A 17,223-nucleotide genomic window follows, 5' to 3' on the forward strand; every position below is an offset into this window, starting at 1 on the left:
AACTTATGATTTTCTGAAAAAAAGCCCAATGATTTTGAACACACTCTTATAAAAGTTCTATCGTAATGAATATTATAATGAATATTGTAATCATAGATAAGAGCCACCTTTTGTACAAACTTTAAACACTAGAAGAAGGTCGGCCCGGTTAGTTATACGTGTAATTGCTCTATTTAAGAAAATCTATGCTGCGATGTTTTGAAAAAGTAATGTTCATGATTATTTATGATACATATGTATTTTTTTGATTGTATACTGAAGATTTTATTCTTTCCTTGTATCCAATCATTTTTTTCAAAAACTTTGTCATCAGTTAAAAGGCATTCAGGCTGCTATTTTTCGGATGAAAGGAGTTTTACTATGAATTCACTGATATTAGACTCTGCCAAAATTTTTCATATAATAATGGGAAATGACATTATTGGTAGCCCCCACCATATACAAGGTTTCAATTTAAACCCGAGAGAGCTGGGGCAGAACCTTTTTCAGCCATTTTTCCGAAATCTACCGTAATATGGTATCCCTTATTTTTAAATGATGATTTCTTTTTTTCACTTCACAACTTCTTTCGTTCATAAAACCCACCAAAGTAGGGTATTCAAATATATCTTCCAGTGTCAATATTGCTCCAGCAAGAGCATCATCATCACGTCTAGAAAATCTGTATGCGTTTGCCTCTCGAAACTGCACTCAAATCTGTGCCCCGCTTGTGTCACACACTTAACGCGCATATTTTGCTTTCGCCGATGGCGATGGAGATATTCCGGCGCCAAGTATTTTGAGAATAAATATCTTCGTTCGTTCTAGGAGAATTGTTAAGTGATCTCCTCCCACTTCCAGAGGAGCACTAGCGACCGAATCTGAACTGTTCACGAGTGTTTGTGTGTGGAAACGACGTGCATCTGGAGCACTCAAAAATTGCAAAATATAGGGATCATTACGGAGAAAGACGTTGACCTGTATTTTCTAGATTCTTCTCATGCGGGTATAGTCGAGTGAATGGGAAAACCGAGGGCTCAACACAAAGACAGCTGATGTTTGTGATGTTTTAGCGAAACATAAAATATCATTTTCGAATAGGTGTTGTATCGTAAATTTGAAGAAGTTGAAATTAATGGCACTATCTGTCCATGCATGCTGAAACATGAGCTATAACTTGTATGTTTAAAGATCCGTTATTATACGCTATGGGTGGTATATCATTCGACCTCTCGAGACCTCTACTCTTTTCCTGTGTTTGAAGAGGGTAAAACAAACATCATCGAAAAACTTACAGCTCCTCGCGCTGCCGTTGGGACAACACCATTTTCATGTTTTTGTCTGCTATGGTAGTAATTTTGTATGGTGTGTGGGTACAACTGCACAGCTTTATAGATGGTGCTGCTGCTCGGTGATGATCAACCAGCACTACGGTGAATCTGGAGCCACGATTGGCTCAACACTTCCTCTGCTGTGTGGCACGAGATTCCCCTCCCGCTTAGGTGGCGGTTGAGGTTGATTGGTTGCCGGCGGGTCAGTTTCGAGTACGGGAATTATCACTCCACTTTCACCACTACCTTGGCGCGCGTTGTGTGTTATATTATGATATTTACTTAGCCGCCTTCTTTCGCTTCTTCTTGCCAAAAAACACTACACACTGATTCACACTAGCACCACTATAAAGACGCTGATTGCAGTTGTGAGAAAAAAAAACTTCACCTCTATCACTTCTCTCTATATCACACGAGCGCGCACCCTAATAAATATATGGATAATCTTCAAAATCGATCTCCCTCTGCTGACTTTTCGGACTTAAAAAAATATATATTTAAGAAATGGGGGCGCGATGCTTGGGGCTGCCCTTGGCAGAGATGAACCAAGAGAAAGTGTAGAATCACTGCCTTAAATTAAAATTTGTCGTTATGCCCCGCGATAGAATCATCTGGAAAGAAAGAAAAAAAAAGATACAATTAGTAAGCATTTTTGGAAAATGTAAAACTTAATTTATTTAAAATCTGTGTGGTCCGAACTCGTTTAGTCTGGTTAAATCTACCGCCTGCAGAATCCCCTAAGCTTTTCGTGAGGGAAAAGCTAGAATCTGGATGGATTAGAGTAGTGCGGGGCAAAAGTGCGCATTGGCCTTTTTGAAGCAAACGAGCATAAAAATCCGACAACAGTGTATTCGCTTGATACATTATTACACATTACACATTATTACAGCAGCCCACATATATAACCCAGGATACATTTCATGAAAGTGGCAAAAAGTTATGAGGTAAAAAGAGTTTTACGATGATTTAATCTATTTTTTTCAATTTTGGGGATGACGATTTACTTACCTAAAATAACTGGAAAGTTCGAAAATACATTTTCAAGGAAACCTTCATTCTATAGTAGATGATAGTGCGTATTCGTTTTCGTGAAAAAGCCCAAGAGCTTTTTTTAAAAATTCGATTAGTTCAAAAATTGCTTGTGGATTGTCGGATTGCGGAAGATCTCGGTATTTCTGAATCAACTCTGAGGAAGAGTCTCATATCACTAAGTGATTTAGGATTTGAATCTTCTTTTATTGACATTTCTACTTCTGCTGGGATGTGCCAGCGAGCACCTAGGGCGGTTCAGACAAGTATTTACGAGTGAGCAGTATGAGGATCTGGCGGACTACTGCAGAGCACTGGACAAAGCTTTCTATGTTATGAATCTCAAAGATTTACGGTATTTAATTTTGCGGGAGCCAACAACCTCCAGCACGAATTCAACCAAGTTGCAAAACTGGCAGGAAGAGATTGGGCTTCTAGCTTCATGAGGAACCATCGTCTGTCTCCAAGGCAAACCTCAGAACCGAAATCCAAAATGAGAACCGAAATAGAAACATTTTTCAAATGAGAAATGTTTTTATTTTCACCATGCATTCAATTCAATAACGGCTATGTTTCGTTTTTGTTTATTTTTTCACAATGAACTTCAAATAAATATTGTTTTTTTTTCAACAATCAGTACCAAATAAATCAAGTGAAGGTAACTATTTATTATTAAACTTGATATAAACAAATAAAAATGATTTGGTGTCCGTTCCTCACTATTAAACTCAAGAACGGAGTAACGGATTTAAACAATCAGTATCAGGATTAGTGCGTCTTAGACTGCATCAGGTTTATATGTCAAAAAAGAAATTATATACCGCGAGTATAGATTACGTACATAAAAATAATAACTTGAGTGTTCGAAATGATTTTTATCAATATATCAATAGTGAGTGGGACGAAGTTTGCCGGGTCAACTAGTTTGTAATAAAAAGAATTCTGTTTCAAATGTTGGACATTTTCAGATATCTTATTTTGTCAGGTTCCTCTCCCCCAAAAATTTTCACCTGGTATGTTCGACCATAACAACCAACCATTTCCACCCATAACCCACAACACCCTCCTCCTCCCCACGGGATGGTGCCCACACACTCTGGTAATGATACTTCTCCCACTGGTAATGATAAAGCATTTATTTTTGTAACAAGTTACCTTAGAAGTACAATTCAATAAGTGCACACTTTTGCCCCGTACGGTGGGCACTTTTGCCCCCACTATGTTACGCATTTGTCATTTTGTATTAAAATAGGGTTTTGTCCAACTACAAACAAAACTCGAAAAATTCTTGTACTACGTTTTGAAGGGAATATATATAGTTACAATTTAATAAGCAAACTGAATTTTATTATTATTATTTTTTATTTTAAAAGCTATTGGACGACAACAATTATGTGCGCACCTTTGCCCCGCACTACTCTACAGCACACGCTGTAGTGGATTCTACGATCGGCAGCAAATCAGTATTTTTTGCTGCCGATCTTAAGACGGTAGATTGAAGGTCATTTTTTGCTGATAAAATGGCTAGAAAACTCCTTATCTGGTAAGTGATTTAAACTGTAAGAAGGTACAACAAAAGGGTCGAGCAACATTTTTCAGGCAAAGCAAGCACATATCACGATAAAGAATAAGTGGAGAAAAACGCCACACTATATGACGACAGCCGTGGCAGAAACATAAAGCCTTGAAAATACTCGCCAATGGCAGCAAATAACCTAGTTGAGTACCACCAACACTGCTGCAATTAGTGCGATAATGTCCACCGACGATATGATCCTCAAATCCAAACTGCGCATACTGTACGAAATTGCACCCAAAAAGTCAAACAAAAAAAAATCAGATGTGTGTCGTGCGAGCTATGGAACCACCAAACACACGCATTGATTGTTTTGGGTTAAAACCAACCGCTTCCGTATACATTTTTTACAGTGTCACTTTTTGTGCACGAAGCGTCTAATCACCTTTTTACGCTCAATGGGACCGCGCGCCGCCAACGGCAAACAACATGTTGGGGTCACCAAGACGAACCTCTTGGTCTGGAGCTTGGACCTGTCTTTTTCCTTCAAAGTACATCGTTTTTCATTGGTGCATAACTAAACCTGAGAGAGTTCGCCTCGAGACATTGACGACGTTGAAGGGAGTGAGCTGAGTTGCCGCAGCAAAGCAACGGTGTTTTTCTGCTGCTAGTTATATCATGTGTTTATGTTTGGTTTTTTGTTTCGAAATCCAGCATGGCGTAATGTATTGTCTGATTGGCGAATTAAATCATTTGAATACCATACCGCCAACAACCCGGTGGGTGTTGAGTGCTGGAAAAGGTAGCATTGGATGGGGATAGTTGCATGTTCTTGAAGGACCGTGATGGAAGGTAAGGCACAATTCTACCCCATTTTTGCCATTTGATTGGTGCATGAAACGCTCGAGGCATGGTTCTAAAATTAGTTGTTGCTTTACCGAAGGTCATACAAAATTGGTGCTGGTGCAGAAAGCCTATCTCAAAGACCACCTACAAAGTCAACTACAGTGTACACGCGGTAAGGTGAGTGAATGTTTAATAAGCGGACGCTTTTCAATATATTTTTAATAAAATAAATACAAACTAAAATGCAAACGAATCAATGACGATAATGTCGTGTATGACCTACGTATACTTCATTACGTTTTCTGACATTTACAGTTACCGGTATAAATAAATGCCCACGTTATTTTATTTCAAACTTTTAATTGTGACATCACGTTTGAAATCAGGAACAACAATTGTTTGTACTTTGGTGATTGTTCCAACATAGTTTCTTATGTTCTCAATGCATTCAGCCTACACCGAATGTAAGAAAGCGATTTTTCTGATAAATGGTAAGAAAAGGTATGACAAAAATAAAAGCACACATTCAATTGGTACAGAATAAAAAAAAATCCAAAAGGAGAAATCGATGGCTTCAGTAGTTGAAATGGTCCCATTTGCTTCGATGATTAGTTGAAGACGTTTTGACATACTGTCAAAGAGGTTCTGGAGATTTTTTTTTATCCCATCTGTTTATTTTATTAGGCTCATTTAGCAATTCATCTGTAACATAGCCGAGTTTGTTCGTGTACATTTTTATCTCACGATAATTTTCGTTATACGAGGGTCACTATTTATATTTCGGGAATAGGAAAAAAAACAAATAGTTAAGCTGCGAATATATTTTTATTGTTTTTCAAAGTACTCGCCACGATGATCGATACACTTTTGCATGCGCTTAAACCAATTTTCAAAGCATTTATTCCAATCGACACGAGCCTTTTTTTTGAGCGATTGTTAAATTATGTGGGATGCAACGTGAACATAATTTTCGCACAACTAAGTGTTCATGTAAAATCGCATATATGCTGGTGGAACTTATGCTTAGGGATGCCTCAATCTCACAATAGGTTACATGGCGATCTTGCTTAATCATTTCGTGCACAGCATCGATGTTTTCTGGCACTACAGTCGATTTTGGACGACCTTCACGAAACTCGTCGGACAGCGAACTACGACCACGATTGAATTCACTATACCAGCGATACACAGTGGTTTTTGATGGAGCTTCATCGCCAAAGTTCAAATTAAGTTGATTGACGCACTCTTGTTGTGATAATCCACGTCGAAAGTCGTAAAAAATCATCGCACGAAAATGTTCACGATTTAGTTCCATTTTTTTGCTGAGACCAAACTTTCAACTAAATATAAAATAAACAAATAGCGTCCGTATGACAAAATGTTCTGAGTACGTATATCGTCAAAAATGTCAAACTTTACGATGGAACCGTCAGATGGACTCACATGACATCAGTGTTGCCAATTCCCGAAATATAAATAGTGACCCTCGTATATTACACAGAAGCCATTTCTAGGCGTAAGAGTATTTCTATCTTATCGATACACATTTTCATTTATTACACAGTAGCCGATTAGACGTAAGAAAATTCCTATCTTATTGATACACATGTCGCCTCTTTCGGCGTAAGAATATTCCTATTGTTCGAATGTTCACCAGTTGGACAGCGGGACTGTTGATATGAGGCTTCTATTGTTGTGTTATAGATAGCACCGATTACCAATGCAGCAGAGCGTATGTGAAGTGAAAGGCTGGGATCACCATCACATGATGATTGTTGCGTGGACGTAGTAGCTAGAATAACACACAAAGATGGTCAGTTGAGGGCCTTGAGTTATGAGCTCATGACCGTTCGCTTCGTAGCGGACACGCAACCAACTGGGCTACGAAGACCCCCAGGTTCTGGAGATGCTGCGGGTTGATTCCGTTCCACGCCTTCTAACGAGCTACAAAGTAGATGTCTTTGTTTATTACACCATTCTTGTTCACATTATAGTCTAAAATAGCCCATAAATTTTCGATAGGGTTCAAGTCTGTGCTCTGTGGTGGCCATTCGAGAGGTTTTATGCGACGAGAATGAAAATAAGCCGTCGTTTTTTTTTGCTGTATGCTTAGGGTCATTGTTTTGTTGAAATATAAAACCAAATCTAAGCTTAGCTTTCAGCACAGATGCTGACAAATTCTCCATAAGGATGTCAATGTAGACACCAGCAGTCATTGTACCGGTAATTCGAATTAGGTTGCCCATTCCAGACCAAGAAAAACACTCCACCACCATCACGTTACCACCTCTTGCAAATGACGATCCTGTCAGCCATATTGATCTTTCGCGTTCACTCTGTTTCTTGCTAAAAAAAATCAAATATGGACTTTTCGATCCTCAAGATACAACAAAGATACCAAAGATACAACAAGATACAACAAGAACAAAGAACATAACATAACATACAACATAACACGGAAAAAAACAACACCTTGAATATCTGTCATAGAATTTCGATGTGGATGACCAAATTGATCAAATGACTCCTCACTCCCCACTTTTGTCCAGCCTTGGCGATTTTTTGGATGCTGGGTTTGTCGTACAGTTGCGCCAGTTTCTGGTTCATTCTCCTCCTTCTTACTCCGTTTTCCTGTACATCGCCGTACATTGTTCTGAGCACTCCGACCTTCGAAAACACAAAGTGCTTGCGAGTCCTCTCCGCGCATCGTCCGTGCTTGGTGTTCTTGGTGTCTCCGCGTGTTGAAGCCCGTTCTCCGCATAACTCCTCCCAGCGCAACGTTGAAGAGTCGAAGTCCCCTGTGAGTCTCAAACGATGCCGACAGATCGCCTAAGATCCGCACACCGTTCATCGTTGTCTGAATTATTCTTGTCAGCTTTCGAGGAAAGCCGTTTTCATCTAGAATTCCCCATAGCTGTCGATGGTACTATATGTGGCTTTGAAATCGACGAAGATGTGGTACGTAGGGACCTGATACTCGCGGGCCTTTGGGGGATCTGCTGCAGTTGAAAAATGTGGTTCGTTGTCGAATTTATTTTTTAACTTTAATCTGAGACATATTTTTATTGGCACCATTCAGGATCGTGATTGCACGGTAGTTCTCACAATTCAACAAGTCACATTTTTATAGATGGGACAGACCCTTCTTCCCATTGCTCCGGTAAGTGTTCTGTGCGTTATTGGTTCTTCAGTTCAGTGCCGGTTCAAATGTGAATCTAGCTGATCGACCTGCATAAATGGGCTCTTAGACTTTGCCCTTGTACCGAGTGTGAGTATAAAATTTGCCTTTTCATTCTCAATAATGAATGATCTTCGGGATTTTAATTCTAGTCTGCCAGCGAGCAGCCAACGGCATTCCTTAGGGATAAGAGTTAACTTCAATAATAGGATGCTGTGTTGGATTGAAGCTTTACATTAAAAAAGATTTACTCGCCTCTATAACTTTCAAGTTTTCCAACTGCATTTTTCAAGGCTACGAGAGAATTGATTTTTATCTTCTAATTATTTGTGTGGTTCGTATTCGTGAATAATTCACTGCAAAAAACTGATGCGTGGTGATACTCTTAGTGATTTTCTCAAACCAATTCATCGAAATCAACTTCTTTTGATTGCGATGAATTTTATTCGAACGATTGAAAAGAATTTTTTTTTTCACATCTAAAAATTCAATTATAACCGGAAAAAATAGTAGAACTCGTCTAATTGAAAAACACGATGTCACGAAATAGGCTATACTAGTAAGCAGTCTTGCTAGTGGTCACCATCGTATGACTATGGAGACGTATGTGCTGTGTCATTAATGAACATCATAAAATGAACAGTCAAACGACTGTCGAACTAAAAATTTCATATGACATTTCGACTTTTTTCGTCTTATTCATTAGATATTCATCGTCCTGTAATTAAACAACAGTGTTCACGGGGAACGCTCACCACTTAAAACGTTCATTCAACACATTCGCAAATGATAGGGTAGAGTTTGACGGTTGCTTTGATACGAGCAATCCATCTAAATACCATCCATCGTGTATGGATGTGTGAGTAAGGAGGTGGATGTATATGTGCAGTACGCTTGAAAGCAAAATAATGAGAAAAAGAATGAAATCAGAATTAGCCGGAATTAAAAGATGGATGACACACATTCGTAGAATGAAAATAGCATATTTTCACCGCTTTTCAGTGCCCGTTCGGTAGAAAGAGAGAACATATAAACGTTCAACTGATGGTCGTGTATGCGACTGTGCTTTTATTTCTGATGTGACTGTTGGAATCGAGCAATGTATTCTTGGTCACATTCACAGTACATATTGAGCCGTAACTCTCGCGCAAGGGCAGTATGTGATGATTACCAAAGATTTCAACCTTTTACAACACTGGTAGTAAAGTACAATCCTTGAATATTCAGATTGATTAGTTATTTATATTTTATTATTGAATAAATTATTAAATTTTGAATAAATATTCTGCTAATTTAACTAATACATTTTGTATCATTCTTTTGATTCCACGCGTGTACCGTACCTCATTCTTACTCTACAATTCTGTTGTATGTGCGTGAATTGTTTTTCTGGTTCTTAGATGGTTCTAATTCCCCTATAGTAACTTCGCCGTTTGAAAGTACACTGGGTTCCTTTTCACCTGACTTTTTTGACGCGATTTGCTCGAAAATACACGATTTTTTACGCGCGTTTAAGAAACCCCCGACATATATGATACTAACCACTCAGCCTGGGAATCACGGATGTCACAAATATGAATTTGGGTAGCGAAAAGTTGGAGAATATGAATGCTTTACAGTACAAGTATCAAATAATTTATTTCTAGTAAATATTTTGGCTATTTTTTTGAGTTTGCGTTTGTTTTGAAAGCGTGTTCATTCCATCTGAAAATCCATTACCATTTTCGCTTCACAAAAATGGAACATGAAGCACAAAGTCGTCTTTGTTGAATTGCGTGCCAAGGTTCGATTCGGATTTCAGTATACGGGCGAGTAGTTGATCAGTAGACGGATCTGGAATTTCCGAGGAAATTACACTATCGATAATACTTGCTTTCGTCATTCAACCGAATACATCCAGCATCTTGTGGGATTGAATATGTATAATTTTGTAATGACACTCATTGCAGACTTTTTTTTTGTTTGGACGTACGTGCTATTATCTCATGACAATGCATTACGTTTTGGTCAGGCAATAGAAAAGGCTGTGTCGGCGTTGCTCATAGCAGTGTCTCGCAAGTGAATGTATTCTACCTCACGTCGCTTTTGTTGATCGTTGTCAATCGCAGTCGCAGTCGCCTTCGAGTACATGTCTACTCGAATCATCACACGATACACATCTATCAAGCGCACTCTCTTGTTTGTTTCGTTAGAGGACAAACCACATGTATATAAAAAATAATTCAGAATGATTAATGAAGTAATAATGTGAATCAAGTACTCATTGTTTAACATTTGTGCAAAATCCGTCTTCACTCTTCGGAACAATCAGGGGAATTATCGTCCAAGACATTTATTCCGACTTGCACTGTGGTCACACATACTCTAGAACAAGGATTCTCAAAGTGGTCGAAGTCGGAAGTCGGACATTAACGAAAACTGATTTTGGGGGTCGGCGAGGTCTAAAAATCGACCCCCTTAACACAAGTTCTTATTTGAAACTTTCAAGATACTGTATAAGTTGTGTTACGTGAACCAACTTGTTATAATATTTTAGGAGAAAGTATTATTGTTGTATTTTTAATAATAAATAATTATTACACTTGATGTTCACTGAATTTAATATTCATTTATTGATGAGGAAATGATGTCAAGTTTTCTGACTAAATCAAACGCAAAGTTTTTGAATCGGTAAGTTTTTTGTGATAATATGATAATATTGCTTAGATATATTTTTTTAAGAAATTGGGCTATAGGTGGGATGATATCACTTCTTTTAGGAAGAGTTAACTCTTGCCAAAAATAGTATGAGAATCTCTGCTCTAAAGTAGGAGTTTTCAGTTTTTTTTATTGCCGGAGCATTTTTTAAACCAAAATATTCGACGAAGCATCTGCAATGCTGAATAATCATTTTTCTACACGTTGACAGTATGTTCATATGACGTTATATGAGCACAAATATTTTTTCAGATAGGGTTTCCAAGTGGAAACACTTGCAAAAGCTTCGCGGGCACCATTTGAAAATCCCTGATCTAAGGTTCGTCACTCAGAATACTTTCAAAACGTGTTGTTTGACAGATAAATCTGAACGTAGTACCAATGAAAATGACGCAAGTAATATACAACGTTAAGGTGGCGGACGTTAGGAACGTTGAAACAATTGAAGAGGATATGGAGCGTCGAATGAACGGTGTGTTTCGACGATGAACTCGATTCACAATTTGTCGCGTCACTGTGCAGTCGCCCACCATTGGTGACAAAAGCGAACACATTCTTGTTCACTGTGTGTTTGTTATTGCGAAAAAGTTTTGGTCAATGTTCGATTTTTCGAACAGTAATTTCCAGAAAAAGGGAAGATGGGAGAAAAATAATTCTTAAATATTAGGGTCTCTTCAACACTTGAACAGTTCAAAATTACACCAATGGCTTTCGTCAAAAAATATTTTCTACAACTTGGTCGTTAATGAGTTAATGAGCTGAAATTTTCAGTTGGTCACTCGTTCATTGTTAAAGACCTAATATTTCTAGCACTCTTGATTGTTAAATCTCACCATTCGGGGATGATTAATTGATTTCTCAGGCAGTGGTTTTTGTGATCAATTGAAGACGCGTTCCTATCATGTGAATAATTTGTTTTGTTCTTTTTCTTCGTGGATTGCCGATGGTGACAAGTTCATCACAAGCAGCTAACATAACCTATCTTAGCTGCGGGCATAAATGTTCATTATTTTGTCTTGGTGTGAACTAGCGGAGAACGTTCTTTGTGTATAATTTTCATCTCCGAGATATGACTTTTACGGCTTCCTTGGAAATTAACTTTTTAAGCCATTCTAGGGCCACAACAACTGGATGTAAGATACGGGCGACAACATTTACAAAATAATAAGGAAACCGGATCGTTTGATCCGCTTAAGCACTACAAGAGGAAGATAATGTTCATCGTGTTTACTTGAATTTGGATACTGATTAAAAAGGCAAACCAAAATACTACTCCGGATCTTGTAAAACACTTAAAAAACAACTCCACCGTCACTGAACAAACCCTTCCCACGACTTGCACGTTTCTAGAAATACTGAGACGGGTGTTCGCTCGGCGCTTCCTCGGAAGAGCATCATCACATTAGTTAGCCCTTCGCAGCATTGTTCCAGATCCCAGATCCGAAACAACAACAACACAAAACCTCCAATGTTCAACCTGGTGTTACCGTTTCGAAAACCACACCATCGCATTTATTCGATATTTTCGCTGTGGTTAAGTCACGTTTTGGGAGACAAAAGCAAAACGTGGGTGAAGCTCAACAATGTGATATTCGATAGCACTTCTTGTCTTGTATTGTCCTGCGTTTTCGTCATACGGATAAGGTTGAAACAACAACACAGCCGCCGCCGACGACACTCAAATTGCTGATGTGGGGATTTATTTCTCTTTGACTAAGCGGTGCGCGCGTTCAGCATTTTGTATGTAATTATTTTGGAATATTTATGGTAACGATCCTTGGTAGTGCAAAGCAGAGTGTCGACTATGGCTGACTACACATGTGATCACGATGATGCAGTCACAACTGAAACATGCAAAAATGATTAATTCAAAGCAATATGCCATAAAACGGATCACATCCTAGTCACATTCTCTGGCTCATCTTGGGCCTGCCGGGTGCCGATAACGATGTTGTGGAATGTTTATATTTTAATTGGATTCCCCTCTCGCACCGAAGTGTCGACAAAGGTTCTAGCTAGATAAGGAACAGATTGTGGTCGCCTGTACTGATGATGTTTGCAATTTCGGAAAACAAAATTAGATTGTTGAGTTGAGTTGATAAATTTATACATCGCTAATAGTGATGTTTGGCCTTCTACTAAACAGATGATCACGCTGGTGTGATGAATAGTTGATGTTGTCAAAATAAAATTCCATCGTTCATGCAAATCAGCAAACATAACTTCGAAGATAGTGCGGCCTTGAAGAACCCAAGAAACAGACGATTGCGTCGAATAGAAGTATTAGACGGAACTAATGCCGCTTGTCGTTGCTTGTCATCATCGCTGATTCGCAGAATACACACACATATCACACAATAAATTTCGAATCGGGTACGGAGATCACACAACAACGACAGATTTCTGTGTCGGATTAACCTTCAAACCATACTCGTCAAAATTTCAAGATACACTGAATTATTTTTTAGGCGATTAAATCACGGGCAAAAAAAGCGTATTTCTTTTTCCAACGAGGCGACAATAGGCAACGCCAAATCGCGTAATTTCGAGAAAATCGCGTAAAAAACAGTGGCGTAATTTCAAGCAAGTCGCGTAAAAAATGAATAATTTCGTGCAAATCGCCTAAAAAATCTTGCAATTTCAAGAAAATTGCGCAACAAATTCACGTTAAAATCGCGTAAAAAAGAATCCATTATACATTTTTGAATTTCACATTCATATAAAGGAATGTATGGAAGCAGCTATGTATATGATGTATAGGGGAGCTAGGGGTAATGACTGTCTTAAGAACTTCGATTATATCTTTCAAAAATTATGTTTTACAAATAACTCAAATGCAGTTTTTGCAGTTCAATAAACTGTTTTTCGAATCGATAGCTCAAATGTTTCACAGAAAAGTATCTCCCACGAACAAACATATGGTAGGAGTATGACAGACAGATAATGTAACACGCAAAGTGTAGAAGTTTATCGTGACCGAGAGGAAACATTTTGTTTATTCTCTCTCTAATCATTTGTCTGTCCAGTAACTGAAGTGTAAACAAACCCAGAGGAAGATAGAGCACGTGAATTGGATTTTCTCTCATTAACTTTTTGACTGCCCCACTAGAAGCTGTCCGTTTCACTCTACCAGTATGAGAATTTGTGTTTCATTTGTATGGCAAATTAGGTACATTGCATTTCATGAAGAGTACTCCTAGATGTCTTCAGTATAAATGAATAAAGTTTTAAAGGGTCTGTCTACTCAGACGCGAGAAAGAATAACCCCATTTGATAGCGACACTTTTTTTTTATTTTTCTAGTTTCTAGTTGAATGTTTGGCTAACTTCGTTATGTTGTATCCTATAATGACCTTTAATCAAATATTCCGCAATGTAATTCGTCAAGCATTCAAATAAAAACTTTGAAAACAAAAAAAGGGTTTTTTTCACAGTCATACTTACGTATATTTTCTTAAGGGAGTAATTCAAGTCTAGAAATTCGAAAAAAATCAATTTTTTTCCTTCATAGTTCTGTAGTCTAGAAAGGACTTATCGAAAATCCTATTATTTACCGAGCTAGAGCCATTTTAGTGATGCGGTATCTAACCTGGTACGGCCATAACAATGAACTTCAAACGCGTTTTTCTCAAAACTAGTTTTTTCAACGTAACGTAACAAAACGTAACAACGTACAAAAACGTTTTAAACCGCATTTTGTCTACAAAGATGTTTGTGACTTGCCCGAGGTTCATGCGATAGCGGCATCTTTACTGATTCAGAATCTGTTCGATGTTTTTGTTTCAGATTACCAGAAGGGCTGGAATCATGGCACAACTTTTTTCTTAACCTTCTCACTTCATTAGCTCTTAGCTTTACTAGTTATGAATATTTTTTCTTCGACCAATTTTTGTTTTATTGTTAAAAGATAGATGAACAAATAATGATATAATGGGTAGTTGAATATTCTTTGTTTTATTTTTACGGAATTCGAAAAAACATCCGAAATTCGTGTTTCTACACTAGAATACCCCCTTAAGGCTATTGAATAGTATTATAAAAAATGTGAAAAATTATACGAGGTGAGGCCTAGATTACGACCGCATTGTTGTCGTTGTTATTCGAAATTATTTTATTCAATTCCATTTTTTTATCAGTAACAATCAACCAGGGCCAATTGTAACGGTAGCAGAGCAACAACTGAATTGTGCCTAACAGTAGTAAAAATATTGAAGACATAGAAGCTTTAAACTTTTTAGTTAATTCGCTTCTAACCTTGAAAAAGACAAAATTCAATCTCAAGGCCACGTGGAAAGCTTCCATAAATTAATCGCTGACTCGGTGAGCTATTAATACTTGAATAACATGGCAAATGACATATTTTATACTCTCACCCGGTGCCCTGTGGTAAGCACAGAAAAATGAATGATACATGCTTTTGAATGTTCGCCAATCTAATCTATTTACTATTCACTGGTGCATAACAAATCAAATCCCATTACAATGCAAATCATCAAAATCTGTGAGCGACAGAAGTTTTATCGATGCTAAAACTATTTCATTAAAACATTATATGCTTTCTTGTACGGCACTCAAAAAGAAAGATATAATCCCACGTCGGTAAATTTTGTATACCTTTCGTGTGTTGATTGATTGTAATTCAAGTTTGATGAAAGTTTAGTTATTCGGAAGGCAAGCTCTGTATCGAATGTTCCAAATAAATTATTTTTCGAATATTTAGCTCAAATTGAGTCTTCATATTCGAATTTCAATTTCAGATAATTCCAGTTCCAGTATTCCAGAATATCAAATAGCAAGCTGCACGTTTATAATTGATCAATGGATTCAAATTTGAAATCCATTTTAGATAGCGACCGCAGCTTCATGATTATTGTATCAAAAACTCAAACTGAAATTGAAGATTCTCATTCTGAGTCAAGATCTTGGATCATTAGATCAGATATTGGATTACGGATTTTGATTCGGAATTCAGATATATTTTTCAGATCCATACGTTGGCTGTTGATCTCATAACTGAACATCAGTCTCTAGCTTTCAAGTTCTGAGGTCGGAAAAACGAGTAACTTCATATTTTAGATTCGATTTCATGTTCCTGATTTTTAGGTTGAAGATTCAATAAATTTATGATTATGAATCTTTTGAATTCATGATTCAAAAGGTAAAGATTTAAAAGATAGGGGAAGGTTGCCCTAATCCGTGCTATACGAATGAATTACAAATTTCTGCATACCTCGAAAACCAATCAAGACAATGAAGCCAAATTTGACATGTGAAGGTTTTAAGGGACAAGAAACGATTCTATGGATGTTTGACATTCCTCCCCCCTCCCTAACGGGGGAAATGGATATGTTCCACAATTTCATAGTGACAAGCGTTGTTAATCCATTTGATGTTTGCGCTAGCAAAATTGATCTTTGTTCGAAAGTGGAAATAGATTTTAATGTATTAAAACTCACTCCTATAGCTTAGTAATAGCGAATTCGTTTTTAAAACTGAGTCAGTGCCAAACTGACTCTGTAATAAAAAAACGTTTTCAGTTTACGAATGCGGTGTTTTGTTGGTGTGCGTTATATAGTCTGATTTGTTTATATTCGCGACGATAAATGTACAGTGTCGACGTCTAATGGCGATATTAATGCTTGGGAGGTGAATTATTCTCTATCAGATCAGCAGGGCCAAGTGCAGTGTAAAAATATAAAAGTTTGAATGAATGTTTTCACTTCATATTGTTTTATTACTTAAAACATGTAGTTCTGACACTTACTTAACCATTTGTCGATGCATTTCCTGGTTTTTCCACAAATAATTACTATTATAATATAAAATCATCATTAGCCACAGTTTTCGTTCAATATGTTTCTGTGATATCGAAAAAAAAACCTCTTATTTCATCACATGAAATAAATATTCGATACGTTAAAGTAAATTTTCATTCATAATTTTGATTTTGAAAGCAGGTTTATTCCACCTGAATATCCATCATTATTTTCGCCTCCCAATGAAAGCACACGTAGCTTAATGCCGTCTGCTCGAATATACTTTCAAAATCAGAATCCGAATTGGATTACGATTCCAATAATACAAAAGCAAAAGCAGCAAGTTTTTCATCTTCATAGTTTTTATTTTTAGATTTTCCAAAATATACTCGGAACTTGACAGTTCGGTATAGTTGTATTGGTGAACCCGAGTGCCAACCCGTGAAACATCTCAGTGCGAAACTAATAGCTTTCGGGGCGAACCAGTGCGACACTGAGTGCGAAACTGACTGAATAAAAAAACGTTTTGACAGCAGTTAGTGCGGCACTGAGGTTGAAACTGAACAAAAACGAATTCGCTATAAGAAAACGAAAAATAAATTTTGGGCGGGACGAAGTTTGCCGGTTCAGATAGTTATCTATATAATTGGGGGTGTATGTCATTTCCGGCCAATTGGGAGTAGTTTTGCTGCAAAAAATGGAAGGTCGGTCCAGGACCATGGGGGGGGGGGGTAGGATTAGGACCACCATTTTTGAAGGTGTCGAAAACAGGGACTCCCGATTTGGTCTCTGTTTTCCACTTTTCCATCACTCATGACCAACACCGACCAGCATAAAACATAGTTTATGCCGAAGTCGCCAAAAAATGAAAATTGTATGTGATGAATTGCCG

At 37.6% G+C, this 17,223-nt stretch overlaps 1 protein-coding gene across 6 annotated transcripts in view; it reads right to left on the reverse strand.

Annotated features, from left to right (window-relative positions):
* Positions 1–17,223, reverse strand: part of LOC129764463 (lissencephaly-1 homolog) — a 136,940-nt gene that overhangs the window by 56,950 nt on the left and 62,767 nt on the right. For 4 of the 6 annotated variants that reach the window (XM_055763554.1, XM_055763557.1, XM_055763559.1 and 1 more), the window contains one exon: positions 1,275–1,921. In XM_055763554.1, coding sequence (XP_055619529.1) covers positions 1,275–1,312 — 38 coding nt within the window. In that variant the 5' untranslated portion in view covers positions 1,313–1,921. The other 2 variants (XM_055763558.1, XM_055763556.1) reach the window with 2 other exon arrangements.

The sequence above is a fragment of the Toxorhynchites rutilus genome, chromosome 2 (assembly GCF_029784135.1).
Source record: "Toxorhynchites rutilus septentrionalis strain SRP chromosome 2, ASM2978413v1, whole genome shotgun sequence".
Classification (NCBI taxonomy): Eukaryota; Metazoa; Arthropoda; class Insecta; order Diptera; family Culicidae; genus Toxorhynchites; species Toxorhynchites rutilus.